Source organism: Perissodus microlepis, chromosome 8 (genome assembly GCF_051167445.1).
Source record: "Perissodus microlepis isolate ML-2025 ecotype Zambia chromosome 8, ASM5116744v1, whole genome shotgun sequence".
Classification (NCBI taxonomy): Eukaryota; Metazoa; Chordata; class Actinopteri; order Cichliformes; family Cichlidae; genus Perissodus; species Perissodus microlepis.
The window spans coordinates 1,211,456-1,227,532 of NC_140468.1; the positions used below are offsets into that span (position 1 = coordinate 1,211,456).

Here is a 16,077-nt window from a genome sequence, read left to right on the forward strand (position 1 = left end):
TAAGAAAGAAAATAACAGTGTGGCTTTTTGGCCTTCATCAGCTGCTTTGGCAGTAAAGCTGACCGAGCTTCGAAGAAGCTTCAAACGGACTGAAGCTCTGACACATTGATTAAACTTGACTTACACGCTGCTCCCCGACTCATCACAGAAACAAATCAGCGAGTCACAGCTACGAACTAGACTGACATGCATCGATTAGATTGAGATGGACCCCCGGCTGACCTGTGCCACGTGGTCACACAGAAGAAACTCTGGCAATCGGCTGGTCATTTCCTGAAAGTGAAATGCAATCGATGAGCAACCGCAGAATTTTCTGGGCTGTGGATCCACACCACACACAGGTGATGATGTCACAGGTTTAATTTCTCAGAAGCTTCAGTGTCACATGATTCATGTAAACCATCAATCACTCGCTGCTCCACTTTGACTTCTGCCATCATTTGCAGGGTTCACTCAGTATTTTCCAAATATTGCAGTTGGCTCCCTTTAGCCCAGGGGCGTTTTAGCCCATCTTTGGCGGTGCTGAAGCCACCCCAAAATTAATCAAAGCACCCCAAAGATTTCTTACTTTTTTTGACAATATTTGCTGTTTGTGTGACACACTAATAAAAATATAAAAACCATACAGTACTTGGTTGAGACGTAATATTTTAACAACAAAAGTATAGATATGCCCCCACCCCCCCAAAAAATGGTTTGTTCCAGCTCTCCCCTGCTCTGGCTCTAGCGCCATTTCTGCCAGAGCTGAGACGCAGCGGAGCGGAGGTGTGAGTGCCTGGCTTAAAACAGGACATGTTGGCTGCATTTAACCTTCAGTTACTCTTTATATAGTTGGTAGGAGTCAGACCATGTTTCTTTATAGCTGAAAAACATTACACCAGGTAACCTGCAGTGTTGAAAACATGTTTTCCGACAATGTTTGCTACCCTACAATCCGTCCTGTTGCTCCCACTGAAATGTATACAGCCTATTTAAAATCTAAAACATAACATTATCCGTAGCCTGCTGTTGTTACCACTGTCCTGTTTTAAATGGAAGGAGAGAAACTGCTTATTTTGTCATATGTGCCGATATTGAACCCAAGGTACTAACTAGCTAACTGACTGGATGCCCATTAACTTTATAACTCCTGTTGTGTGTGTGTGTGTGTGTGTGTGTGTGTGTGTGTGTGTGTGTGTGTGTGTGTGTGTGTAAGTGAGTGAGTGTGTGTGTGTGTGTGTGTGTGTGTGTGTACAGAGAGACAGCCAGGTTCATAATGGATATGAGGAAGTTTTTTCCAAAAAAAGGAGCCACATTCAGGTAAAAGTGTAAAATCAAATGATCCATCAATCAAGGATAATGTTGGATCAGTGTTTTAGTATTTATATCTTTTATTAGATGTTCGTGTGGTTTGGTTATTTGCTTGTTGGTTGAAAGGACACTGAGAGAGAACTTTTTGTTAGTGACCTTAATAGTATCTTTTCATATTAATGTAATTTTTTTCATGTAATTGAATACAATCTATTTGTGTATGATTGTCAGTCGAAAGAGGGAGAGAGGAAAGAGGGAAAGTGAGGAGAAAGTACAAGGTCAGGAAGAACCAGGTAAGCAAACAGACCGGGAACAGTGACAGGCGGAAACTGTGAAACTGACAAAGAGAAAAAACCTGATTTTACTCACAGTCAGGAAGTTGTGTCCTCCCTATATTAAAGCTGCTAAACAGAATCTGCAAAACAAACTGGGTTGAAACATTTTTGACCCTCTTTAACAACCTTCCAATATAAAATTATCATTGATTGGGGAGATTAAAATTAATGATATATTTTTATGTGGTTCAGCCACAACTCTACTGAAACCTCAGCCAGTAATAGGTAGGCCAACTTTTGGACCGTCCAGTTGTCTGTATGACTGCCGCAGTACGTACATCACATTTGCACACTATCAGTGCCAAACAGCCCTGGTGGAGTGAGGAGCTGTAAAGAGAAGCAGATGCTCTGTTTATATTCTAAACATGTTTTAAGCTTGTTTCAAAGATTCTGTACAGCAGCTTTAAATGTTTTCCAAAAGCACACAGACACTTATCAGTGTTTCTCACACTTTTTACAGTGTGGACCACCTGATAAAATGTCAAGCTGTCCTAAGGACCACTATGAAAGCATGAAACTCATAAATCTTACAACACAAAATTAGTATTATTAAATTAGTAAAATTAGTATCTGCAGTAAAGATTTTTTCATACATTCTACCACAGGCAAAGTTGCCTAAATTTTTATAGTTTTTATTAATATTTTGTAATAATTTATTCTGTTTTGGGAGTGTTTTTTATGTAACTGTATTATATTATACATACACATTAAAAGTGAATCTCTGTCCAAAAAATGCACTCAGTTTACTTTTTACTCACTATGAGCATCATTCATTATTCTCCCAGTAATTAAGGTTAGGATATGTTTTTTTTATTCCAATCCATTCTTCTTTTGCAGCATTTAAATAACCTTTATCAGATTTGATGGTTTTGTTACAGACTTTTCAAAAAAGTGTTTTGCTTTTCTTTCACAAATGTGGGATTAAATTGTGTTAAAATGTACAAAACAGTTTTGTGACGAGGACCCAGGCACAGAGAGACTTGATGAATTTAAGAATCTTATGATTTAATAAAGAAATTTGCAGACTTGCAAAGAGATGGTAAAATTATGATGACTGATAACGGAGACGAAGACAACAGACGACGAGGACAGGGAGGTACAGGGGTTTAAGTGACAGTCAGAGAGAACTCGGGACAACTGGAGGCATTTAGGGATTCAGGGACTGACAGAGTAAAGTTTATCTTGCCTGGCTGGGCAGCTCTCTGGGTGCACAGCACCCCCAAAGCTCTGATCCTAGAATTGCCCCGCTTTAGCCTACAAACCGGATCCACGGCTTCCGCAAACCGAGCCGTGGATCTGTTCCCTACAAACAAACACGTGTCTCGGTGATTACTGCAGCTGCAACACAAACTAACCCCAAAATCTGATGAGTAGGAAAACAGAGAAAAGCAAAACTCTTTGAGTTCCTTTACTTCAAACCGCTCTCACAAACTTCCTTCTCACTGAGGACTTCCACACAGAAGGCTTTTACAGAAACATCAGATAATCCTGGACGAGCCCCACGTTTAAGAGAAAATAGGAAAGCCACAAAAAGATTTTTCAGCCTGAAAGTGCAGAGAGCCCTGACCTCTGCAGACACTAAATAATAACAGCAGCATATTTCAGCGACAAACGAGTGATGTTAGCAGCGCACAGTGATGTTGGTCACAACTCTGTAACCCTCAGAAGCAGCTGAAGCTGAGTGGGGCTCATTCAGGGAGGTTTCCCACTGAGACGGGGTTTCTGAAAGCTCAGCCAAACATCTGGATCCACCTTCTGATCCACATCCACGAATGAATTGGCTCCTTAGGTCAGCGGTCCCCAACCTTTTTTGCGCTACGGACTGGTTTATGTCGGACAATATTTTCACGGACCGGCCTTTAAGGTGTCGCGGATAAATACAACAAAATAAAACTAGTACCGGTACCAAAAAAACAAGATTTATTCAAAACACACAGGAAAAGACCCAGGGAAACCGAGTTAATGATAAAAATGATAACAAAAAATAACGCTAAAAACCAACAATCACACCCGAGCCTCAACTCTCGCAGCCCGGTACCAAACGACTCACGGACCAGTACTGGTCCATGGCCCGGGGGTTGGGGACCGCTGACTTAGTGCACACCCCCACAAACTGAACATCTGCAGGGATTCTTCACCCACATCTGGATGAAAACATCCCAAACACGGACATTTAGATTTCACATGAAAACAGCTCAGAGTTTATTATGCAGGACAGAAACAGAAACAAGACGACAGAGGAGTTATTTTTTATAAATCAGATAAGAGAAAGGCTGAAAAGTGTGTGTGTGTGTGTGTGTGTGTGTGTGTGTGTGTGTGTGTGTGTGTGTGTGTATAAAGCCCATTGGCAAACAGGGAGGTTGAAACAGTCAAATCAGGTAATCAGCGAGTGCAGCCATGTGGCAAGAAAAGAGATTGGCATACACACACACACACACACACACACACACACACACAGGAAAGAGCATTAAATTCTACAAACACACACACACACAAGTGCGTGTATATATGTGTGTGTGTGACGGACAGCTAATGATGATGAATACAGGGTCACTTGATCACCATGGAAACAGCGTTAACACTGAGGTTAGTGTGAACTGTCCTCAGTAATCCGGACTAACAGAGTGATCTCTCCTTCAAGCTGTGTGTTTCCTGTGTGTGTGTGTGTGTGTGTGTGTGTGTGTGTGAACTCCTGGCTCGTGCACATGCCTGTCACTGGGTTTGTGTGTTTCTGAACTCAACGTGTTTCGTGGCGTCCGTGCCAGGATGACTGACGGCAGCTGCCGCACATACCGACGCTTTAAAGTTTAATCTTTGGCGTCGCTATGGCACCAAACCCAAACACCGTCCGTCTGTAGGGTCAGAAGCAGGTGTCACTCTCAGAAAATGTCTGTACTTTCTCACCAGCTCACATGTTTGACGAGGAAACGGAGGAAGTAGCTTTGGTTTCTGAAACTGACTGAATGGGACAGCGGCTTCTCTCAGCCCGCCATCTTTAGCCTCCACCTCAAAAACACAGAGCAAACTGACCTCCTACTGCTTCAAAGCTCAACAGGAAACTTCCTGGGAGCTGTTCACATACTTGTGAGCACACTTTGAATGGGTGTATCAAACAAAACTACAGCACAACCAATCACAGGCTTCAGTGAGACTATCAGCAAACTCCTCTTTCATTCAGCACCAAATCACAACAGCAGTCGCCTCCAGGTGCTTTATATTGTAGGGTAAAGACTCTACGATCATACAGAGAAACCCAACAATCATACGACCGCCTATGAGCAAGCACTTGGTGACAGCGGGAAGGAAGAAACCACCAGCAGAATACAACTGCACGTTTGACCACACATTAGATTTCTGTTCTTCATTAGTAGTTTAGTATCGAATGTCCTTCAGCCGAGCATGTGGCGGCTTCAGCGCCTACAGAGACAGCATCGGTGAATCTACTGCTGATCGTGACAGCGTCCATGAAATAAGAGCTTTCAATGTGAGGGTTGGGTCGCGGGCCCTTTTTATAACTGCTTTTAAATCATTGTAACTTTGTCACAGGTATATTTGTGTATCGAGGTAGCACCAAGTGTTCACAAGGCACCGCTGTTTGAACACAGACAGGGAGATCAGCTCTGCCTCGGTGTTACCGTGTGTGCTTCGCCAGAACATGGTCGTGACCAGGTTTGCGACACAGGGGAACTATGTTGACCTGTGTGATGTCATGAGTGCACAACCCGTCACACGTAAGCCCGACTCAGTCGTCGCAGTCAGCCCCCCGAAACAGTCGGGATTATTTCCAGTTATTAGCGTTTCTGTGGTCAACAGTCACTCGGCTGCACGCTGAGCACAAGGCAGCGTGGGTAATTGAATAAAACCATTACAGATGAATTATTAAAGATGTGGTTTTCATTATGGAGCTAACAGCATGTCAGCTCACATCAGAGCAGCTGGAGGCTGAAAGCACACTAGAGAAATTCTCTTTCAACTACTGCAAGGTTGTTCATTAAACGAGGGGGTGAATAGAAGTGTCGGATAATTTACATCAGCATCCTGCTTCTGATCCGATTCTGGAGGATCCAGATTAGGCCTGATATATATAAACATCTTATCCTGGTTCCTCTAAACTGGACAGCTAATCCAGGATCAGGACAGCCTGACGATCGCAAACCTGCTTTATGAGTTATTATTGAAACACACAAACATACACACACACACTGAACTGTTGACCTGAAGCAGCACAGCAGAGTTTTTAAATGTCCACCCTAAAGGGAAAACTGATTCTGTCTCTTTGCTTGTTTGAACCCATCAAATCTAAAATGGGTAAAAGATGTGAAAGTGTGAGCTTAAAAAGAAAAACTTTGGCCTCCGATGAGAAATGTGGGATGATTTTCAGAGTCTGATCGAAAAGCTGTGAACTGGAGACTAAACAACATCCTCACAACAACGAACAGGAGTGGTAGCATAAAAGGAGAAGATCATGGAAGCAGCTTCCTTCTTCAACAGACAAGCGCAGGACTCTTTGCTGGTTCTGACTGGAGCCAGCAGACTGTCCTCCAGATTCATTCACCCTGAGGGCGTTGGATCATGTTAACCTTTGCACCGCTTTTCACCCCACCGGGTGAAAATTAACCCACAGTAGGGGAATGTGAAGGTTCCTGCTTCATTACAGATCGTTCACTGACCAGCTGAATTTACCGTCAGCCTTTTCTCTGGAGCATCACATGTGTGGTAACGCGGTTCATGTGAACCAAATTCAGCCAAACCAGGACAAATGTGAAACCTTTGAACAGATACTGGTGTCCAAACTACAGGTTTGATGAAAACTGTGTGTGTGTTAGAAGCTGCGAGTCGGTCTGAGTGGACACACAAAAACAAGTTAAACAGCAGAATCGGTGGATGCAGCTGATGATTATCAGGACTCTGAGCAGCCAACCAGAACGCAGACTGATGGAAAAAACACAGCGACAATAATCACTTATTCTGTGTGTTTGTATAAAACGATTGTGTGTCTGAGCGCGTCCTACCTTCGGCAGTCTCTCTGGGTCTCCGGGGTGGCGGGGGATGACCTTCTGTAACCTCTGGAAGCCATAATCGATGGTAGGCTCATTTAACGCTGAGGAGGGAGCAGGTCTTTCCATTAGACACCTCACAACATTAATATCGTCACATTTGTTCACTAGTTAAACTTTTTAAAGTCTTCAAGTCCAAAAACGTGAAACTGTCAGCTGCTCAGACTGCCGTGGATAAGACGTGAGACACTCCTCTCGCATTACTCGCAGATTACATGTGAGCATTTTAGATTATTTCTGGATTAAACATGTAAGTCGTGCACAGAGAGAACAAAGGAAAAAATAAATGTCAATGAAAATACTCCAGAAAGTTTACGGGCCGATTGGATTAGAACGTCTGTACTGACCGACGGGAGGAAACACACGGAGGCGTCATTGTCACGCTGACGGGAAACCACACACTTCAGTTTGAACTGATAATTTATGCTGCTCTTTGTCAGGTGTAATAACTGCAGCCGTGCACATCGCGGCAAATCTGCAACCCTCAGACACGCCGAATCCATCAGACTTGTTCATTTTTTGTTTTCCCCTCCCCTCCTCTCTCCTCTAACATCATTTACAGTTTAAACTGGTTGGGAGGTGATAAATCAGAGCGTCAGTGAACGCAGCCGAGCACAGCCAGGACTCAGAGTGTGTGTGTGTGTGTGTGTGTGTGTGTGTGTGTGTGAAGTGCATGAATCATAATCCCGTCTTGGTTCAGCTGCATTTAACAAGCTTTAGACCGACTCTCCTATACATCAAACTGTGTGTGTGTTTGTGTGTGAGAGAGTGTGTGTGTGTGTGTTCAGTCCTTGAAGGCTCACAGGGCGTGACAGGCAGCAGTTATAAGAGTGTGTTAGCTCTCCAGATGTCTGTGTTATCTATAGTTGTGCGAGTGGCTGTGACCTTGTGTTGTTGACTGTTACACACTTTACTGTCACCTGTGTTTCTTCCGCCTGCAGTCGGTCCGATTCCTCCTGGATCAAACCTGAATGCATCCTCGCTGCGTCTTTAAGGACACGTGTCCACATGCAATTTCAAACACACCCAGCAGAGCAGTAACACCTGATCATCAGGTAAAAGATGTCAGACCAGAGTTACCACGATGAGAAGAAGAGACCACCTGAACCTGGCAGCGTTTTCCTCTTTAGCTGGCGGATCAGCGACTGTTCAGGACGCCATGTTTGGACGGCATGTGCAGCTGTGCAGCGGGGCTGATGGTGATGCTGTGTGGCTGTTTTTAATGACCTGTTATTGCGTGTTTGTGTTGACGTGACTGTTTTATTCTTATGTGTTGTATTTCATTTGTATGAGGCTTTTACCTTGACAACTATAGGTCACATGACCATGACTCCACATTCAGCTCAGAGTCCCTGAGACACCTGAGCTGCTAAAAACGCTGATGTCATTCTGCAAAGTGAGCTAAGACGAATGAACGATGCTCTTGATTCACGTTTTCTGTCTTTATTCATATCTTCATGTTTCACTGCAGTTTAATAAACTCTGGAACACCTGAACAAACCAGCTGTCATTAAAGTCTTTATCTGATTGGCTAATTGTCTGAAATCAAGCGCTCTAATGAGGCACACCGGCAGACAGTGAAACCATCCAATCGATAAGTTGTGATGGATCGTCCCCGTGGTAACTGCCACAGACTGCTGCTGCTGAACTGATCTGCTGTTTATATTGGCTGCTAATAAAGATTTGATGGCTTTGAATTGATCAGACACGACACCGAGCGTGGATCTCGTCAGTCCCCGGCTATCTGAGGAGACGCTTCAGCTCCACCCTCAGCGCTGAGTGAGTCGTCAGTAATCGTGCGCAGGCTGGCAGTGTTTCATGCTCCTGTCAGGTGTCTACACCTGTCAAACATCAGCACAGCTTTATTTGGAACCCACTTTGTTTTTGGTGCTTCTGTCTGCCTGACAGAGTTCATTCATTTGGATGAGGAGACGTTCAGCGGCTCAGCTGCACGAATGACGTATTTTACTGTGAAACAACAGTCCTGATTTATTTTGTATGTATTCGTTGACTTTAATAAGTGAGTTTTACTGTCAGACAGTTCAGGCTGCAGTGTCTGCAGAACAGGACGTCGATACAGATAAGACGAGAAGCTCGGAGCGATCGACACGTGTAGACTGAGGCGCTGCAATTCCCTCGCACTCAGGTCTGACCAGCAGGGTTCGCTCTGTGTGTGTGTGTGTGTGTGTGTTAGACATCTTTGTGAGGGCAGAAAAGTAGCTTACTACTATACTTGTGGGGACCAACAGTCACTTATGGGGACAAAATACCTGTTTGAAGACATTTTTGAGGCTCAAAATGTCAGGGTTACAGTTAGGATACGAAAACGTGTGTGTGTGTGTGTGTGTGTGTGTGTGTGTGTGTGTGTGTGTTTGTGTCAGTGTGTGTCACTGTGTGTGTGTGTGTGTGTGTTTTTGTGTCAGTGTGTGTGTGTGTGTGTTAGTGTGTGTTAGTGTGTATGTGAGGGTGTTGAGGAAGTGAAAATCTGAAGGCGGGTCAGACAGGAGGCGTTGGAGCGATCAATACTTTGAGATCGATACTCATGGAAATTGCATGACTGCTGAAGCCGTGTGTCTGCCTGAGCGCACACATTACCACAGAGAGAAACCTTAACGAGCGGAGTGGTGTCGTTTATGTGCATCGGCGGGGTTTCCACCATTGATCTGCTCTACTTTACTCACGTACTTCACACGTACATCCAGCCGTGCATGTGATAAAGATAAGCTGTACGTCTATATTCGTGTGTCATCGTTTTAAATGATTTCACCCACAGAGGAAGGGTAATGGTTAGGTAATCCCCCAACATTATGGTACTTGTTCCTTTAGTAAATACTCACATTATTCACGACATTCCTTTAAAAGCTCAAGGATTAGCTGCTTGCTTTTCGCACTACCATCTTATTTATTCATAATTTATTTATAATTTAAATACTTAAGAAAATTATTTTTTATAAATTGATTTGAATTATGAATACAGGAAACAAATGTTCAGTAGCTCCAACTGAAAGGTTTGACCCACGTACTCTGTGACATGAAAACCCTAATCTGATCTAATTTTATGGAAAAACTTCAGTCTGAGAAATATTAAATTTAAATTTAATTTATTCAAGTTAAATATGATATCAGATCTTGTGCCAGCGCTTCTCATTTATGTGTTGATCTGCCTCATGCAGAAAAACTTGACTGAGACCTGCTACCTGAGGAGGAGGTCTGTATTATTCAACATCACTTCCTGTTTTCTTTCCCCCAGTGCAAAGCATGCTGAGAGTAGGCAATGCAGGGTGGAGGTGGTGGATCCCTCTGATCTGCTGAGGTGTGAAAGCAGCTGCTGTGTGAACATGTGACTGATGACATCACAGACACGCATAAGTGAGTCCAGAGATGTTTCGGGTTAATGGGATTTGAATGTGTATAATTACTGCAATGCAGCATGAACGGAGATAAAAGAAACAAAGAGAGAGGAGAGGAGGAGGATATAAGGACACATGGAGAGAAGAAATGTTCTCCAGTCTGACAACAAATAGAGAAAGATTAATAAAGCTGGAGCAATATTAATGACAGCTGCCAGACAGATGTTACCTGCACCTGCAGCGGTTCGGATGTTTGACCATCAGAGTTTATTTAAAACTGATCTTATTACCGACTCATGTGAGTGCTGTCTGAAGTCAGGGTTGTTTTGTGGTTAGACTGGCCCATCTTGGCAGACAGGCCTCTCCTCTGCCTGTTTCTAAGTCACTCCTGAGAACCACCTCTTGACCCTGACCTTTGACACCCCGTGAGATGTTGGTTTTAGTTGATTCTATGCTGTTTTATCTTGTTTTCTTTTTTAATATAGGGCTGTTTTAATTTCTATGTATTACGTGTTTTATTTATTTATTTTTGCTGTTTTCTCTTATTCTATTTTTTTCACTTATTTTCTGTACAGCACTTCGGTCCTGTGCTGGCTATGTTAAAGTGCTTTATAAATAAAATTGGACTGGAAAAATACAGCCAAAATTAGATGACCGCTAAATAATAAAAATAGAAAATGTGAGACCACAGATCTTCCTTATTTAACTTATACATAAGCTTCGTGATTTCTGCGTGTTTGAGTCTAAAAGAACATTCTTTAAGTCTGGAAATAAAGCTTTGTCTTAAAAAGGTGTCCAAATATCCCACCTGGTGCCTCCTGCTAGAGCACACTGGTAAAATGTGGTGTTATCCAATCAGATGATCAGGAGCTGTCCTTACCTGTATAGACGAAGCGTCCCGGCGCTCCTTTACAGAACTGTTTGGACTTGTAGGACAGCGTGACCTCGACGACTCCGGGGATGTGCCGGGGCGGAGTCTGGACTCGGATAGCGTGAGGGGTTATCAGCTGGAGAGAGAAATAATAAGAGTCATCGTTGTTGTATTGACACACACAATACACAGTGTTTGCTATATCGATCAATTATCCAACTGATCGGAAGGGTATTACCTCGCTCCACACCAACATGGTGCCAAAGACGACCTGAAGGCCATCGAAGAAGTTGTCGCCAATGAGGATGACGGTGGCGCCGCCCGTCGTCCACCCCTCGCTGGGACTGATGGCTTTAATGCAGGGAGTGGCTGCTGGACGAGAGACACCAAGAGACACAGAGGGAGAGAGAGAGAGACAGAAGTGTTAGCGTCTCATTAACTGAAGCTGCAGTTCCTCTAGTGTCCAGCAGAGGTTCCAGCAGGGAATCATTGCCACAGAGCTCCATGTTAAAACGTTATAGCACAAATGAACCACAGATGCTCAGAAAGCAGAGGACCGGAGCCCTGATTGGCTTTTATTAGGAATCCCAGTGTGAGCCACAGCCAATCAGAGAAGAGAAACTACATTTCAACTCCTGAAAAGCAGCCTTCGCACACATTATTTCAACATCCTGCATCAAACATCCACATTTTAAACCAGCGCTGCGGGTTTAACACTCAGTCTCTTTCATGACCTCTCCGAGGGGTCCAGGCCCACAGGTTGAGAAAGATTGAGCTACATTACTACAGTACTGAAGGTCACACACACACACACACACGCACACATAATGTTAATTGGGTCGTGGCTTTTATCCGCTTTAGCTTAGTTCACTCCAATAACACACACACACACTCAGACAGACACACACACACTCAGACACACTCAGGCACACACATATTCAGCCGGTAATGACTACTTCTCTCTCGTCTTTCAAGTGCGGCTGCAGATTAATTATAAAGTGAAATGAAAGTACCGTGTGTGTGTGTGTGTGTGTGTGTGTGTGTGTGAGAGAGAGAGAGGTAGGGCAGCTAATCTCATCACTTGATGACTTGAAATGGCATTATAGCACCTGACCTCTATTCTATTCTATTCTATTCTATTCTATTCTATTCGATTCGATTCGATTCGATGCGATTCTGTGAGCTGGCGTCAGGTGCAGACTTTCTGTGACGCTCCTGCGCTGTCGCTTCATGTTTTAGAAATAGAAAAATAAATCTGTTATAAAGTGACCCAAACATTACTGACCATCACACCCTGAGAGTCACACACTGTCGCCGGGCTGTTCTGTCATCAGGGATGAGGGTGTGTTTGTAACACGCGTGCGTTTCACTCATCTGCAGTCGAGTCCACCTGGTCCCGAGTTTCCGCCGTATTCTCAGGAAACCGATCTAATATTTAAACACACGTCTGTTCGTAGAGCAACACAATGAGTGAACTCCGGCGGTGTTTTACTTTAGACATGGAGAACATGGTGCAGGGACGGCGACTTCCTGTGTGAGACGGTGGATCTGAGGTGGAGTGGGTGGCTGGGTGAACTCGCAGGTTTGAAAGCCTTCACGGCACGGAGGTAAGTGTGCAGAAATAACCGAGCGCAGAGCTGAAAATGAGCGAGAGCTCAAACCCACGGGACTTCCCCTCGCTTTGACTGGGAGGGGTGGTTTCCATGGTAACTGTCTTTAATTAGGAGGGCAATTAAAGAGGTTGAACGGCCCGCGAAAAGACACTCAGTCACACACATGCACGCATAGACACACACTGTCCTCTCTGGGGACCCTGAAGCGTCTGGTCTTCCTACCCACAATCCACTAGGCTGATTTCTCTGCAAAGAGCAAATTACACTCGTCTCTCTGCAACTGTCGGATCTCCTACACCAGTCAGACCAGTGACAGAGCTCTCAGTACAGGAGCTGACTGTGATTGGTGGACTCTGAAACTCTGACAGGAAGTTCTCCTTTGAGCACGCCCAGCCTGTCGCCATGTTTGAATGAGAGGTTGGCACTTGTTCATCAGCTCCACTATCTGAGTGAGGGGTGCAAAAAAGAGTTAAAAAGAAGCGTACCCTCAGACGGGTCCAGTCTCCGCGCCCGGCGGCCATGTTTGGAGTTGTTGTGCACGAACATGTTGTCGGAGACGGCGAGAACGTGACCATCCACATTCACCGTCGTTGACACAACCACCTGCAGAGACACAGCCAAAAACATTTAATCATGACAGCGGGAAAAGAACAGAAACACTGGTGATGTCACACTCAGTGTTGGGGAGTAACGGAGTACATGTGCCGCCGTTACGTATTTAAAATACAAAATATGAGTAACTGTATTCCGTTACAGTTACAGTTTAAAAAGGTGGTATTTAGAATACAGTTACTTTGTTGAAATAAATGGATTACACGGCGGACTTTTCCTGTTTCATATATTAGGCTATGCTCTCTCTATTTTTGGTTTCCACGCCGGTGAAAACCCAAACAAAACACGCATTAAGAGGCTCAAATGCCCGAGTCTCAATCTCACGGCTCATAATGACGTGAAGAAATATTTTTGATGAGCCCAGTTCTAAGTAAGCTGTTAAGACTCGACTGTACGCTGTGTTCGTGTTTTCCTCCGAAAACAATAAGTTCCGTTGCAGCAGCCTTTCAATGCCTCTCTCTGTCTCTCGCAAAGTTGACCCAGAAAACAAAGTAAAGCTAGTTTTCAGCTACGAGCCCGACACGAACCCGACGTATTAGCCAGAGGTCCCTTTACTACAGTTCGGAGCCGCAGACCTGTTTTATATACGCGCCGAATAGTTTTGTATACGAGATCGCTGCAAAAAGTGCAGCCTTACCTAATGTCCACCTACTGTTACTCATTTATATTAAGATTTAAACATCTAGCTGGTGTTGGTATGGAGAGTAACCTTCAGTAACAGTAATAAATCACACAGCAATAGGACATTCATGTAGTTGTAAACAGCATGATAATATTTTAAGTAATCCAAAGTATTCAGAATACGTTACAAAATACATTTTGGGGCATGTAATCTGTAATCTGTAGTGGAGTACATTTTGAAAGTACCCTTCCCAACACTGCTCACACTGATGATGTCACCGTCAGACATTATTTCCTCTTTAATTAAAGGCTTCTAAAACAAAATTAAGATTTCATAATGAGGACGTTCTCTTGGCAACAAACTGTAAACTTTATGCTTTGATATTTCTTTGACCTCTGCGGTTCCCTTTGACCTCTGACCTGATGAAAGTTTGTGGAACACTCTAAACGAGCCGCAAACAGGATGAGTATAAAGTGTTTAAACACAGGAAATAAAATGATGTGACAAATGTAAAAAGGTTCATTGTCTGAATGAACCCGCCTTCTTTATGATGTCACTGCCAGGTGCCAGGTTGTGGCCATTCATCATCTGTGGCTGGTTGCCGTGGCGAGGTTGTTGCCGTTGATCCATGGCGACGGAGCAGAAGGTCATGCTGAGAGCGAGTAGAAGTGTCCTCTGTCGCCACAGTGGCTAACCAGCACATCCTTCACCCTGCTGTCACCACGACAACCACACACGAGTATACACCTGACTTCACCTGTCTCCGTCCTCCTCTCTCTCCTCCTGCGGCTCGCTTGGCCCGTCTCCCCCCTCCCCCTGCCCCGCTGCTTTAAGTGGACTTAACATCCTGTCAGCGTGGCCAGCGCGGCGTGGCGGCGAGCGTGTGTGTTACTGTGTGTGTGTGTGCGTGAAGCTGTGAGACAACGAGCAGACGGAGGAGAGAGGCAGTTTTCTCGAATGACATGTCTCCTCTCTTTCAGCAGCAGCGAAGCTTCGTGAGTAAAATCTGTGGCAGCTGGATAGTAGTGATAAGACCACACACCTTTGGAGTGGAAGTTCGATTCCATCCCAGCATCCAGTAGAGGTCCTGGGTAGGCCCCCCATGCCAAACACCAAGCCCTGGAATGGCGCGGCTACGTCTGCAGCTCGGACATGACACATTTCTCTGTATGATTGTGTGTGTTATCAATAAAGCTTGTTTCTTTCTTCTTGAGTGAATATCACCTGCTCTGCAAGCTGATTGGCTGGTCAGGTGGACAGTAGGTGTAGGGCATCTCCTTCCTGTAAAAACACATCTGTGGGAGGAAGCTGCAGACCCTGCATCACGCAGAGCTTTCTGAGACTTTGAAGCTTAAACATTAGCAGGCTTCTCAGACTCCTTGGATACCCTGTTACTACGATAACCTCACAGCAGCCATATTAGCAGACAGTTCGCAGCTAAACCCACCTGTCAGTCGAAGAGGCCAAGTTATAAAACATCTTCCCCCCTGCAGCTGTTACGAGGGGGGAAATAATCTATAGAGACCGAACCAGAGGTTGTTTCTCAATATGCATACTTGCATGTACTCGTGTGTACTTGTCTGGGCTTGTTGAAGCCAAGTATCCCAGAATGCATTTCGTCCAAAACTGAAAATCAGAGAGACTTTATTAAGCCCAGAGGGAAAGTGGCAATAGTGGATGAGAGTGGCAAAGACTCTAAGTAAAGTTTGAAATATTACTTTTTCTGTATCACAACTTTAAAGATGTTTAAAGATGTAGACGTGTAAAGTTAAATATCGTTTATCGAGACATTGCCCGTTTGCAAAAGTGCTCCAACATTTTCAGAGATGTCAACTGGCCGGGAGGTCGAGGCTCATGAGAAACGCCTGAATCACGGCACTCGCTTTCAACCCCCGCAGGCTTTCGCCACCCAGTGGAAGTTAAGCATGAGATAAAATTCACTTTGATGATCCATGGTTCATGTTTGGCTTATTTCAGTGTTTTATTTGTTCCTGAGTTCAGTTTTATAACTGCATCGTTGTATTTAACTTTAATGTCTCACTGGAGAGCTGCCAGTATATTTGGAAATCAATCTTTTGCCCGTCTTTATTCTCTGGTGTAAAAATGTGCTGACTCTGAGTTAACACTAACATAATAGATATTTTCATCCTGTTGTTCCGAACGCAGCAATCTCCTGGACTTCCTCGTGAACTTACGAGGTAGGAACTAGCGCACTTGCTTACTGAGTAATGGCCGGTTTGTGTATCAGCCATGTACATGTACTGACTGACTGATGCCTCTGCTGGATGTCAGAGGAACTGCAGGTTTGAAGTTCTTGGTCCCACAGA

The 16,077-nt window shown here is 44.3% G+C and overlaps 1 protein-coding gene across 1 annotated transcript in view; it reads right to left on the reverse strand.

Annotated features, from left to right (window-relative positions):
• Positions 1–16,077, reverse strand: part of LOC146380994 (transcription factor COE3-like) — a 59,944-nt gene that overhangs the window by 15,963 nt on the left and 27,904 nt on the right. The window contains exons 7-10 of the mRNA XM_084938569.1: positions 13,002–13,119; positions 11,142–11,275; positions 10,913–11,039; positions 6,638–6,726 (exon numbers count right to left, since the gene is read on the reverse strand). Of these exons, the coding sequence (XP_084794695.1) occupies positions 6,638–6,726; positions 10,913–11,039; positions 11,142–11,275; positions 13,002–13,119 (468 nt within the window). The remainder of the gene's footprint in view (positions 1–6,637; positions 6,727–10,912; positions 11,040–11,141; positions 11,276–13,001; positions 13,120–16,077) is intronic.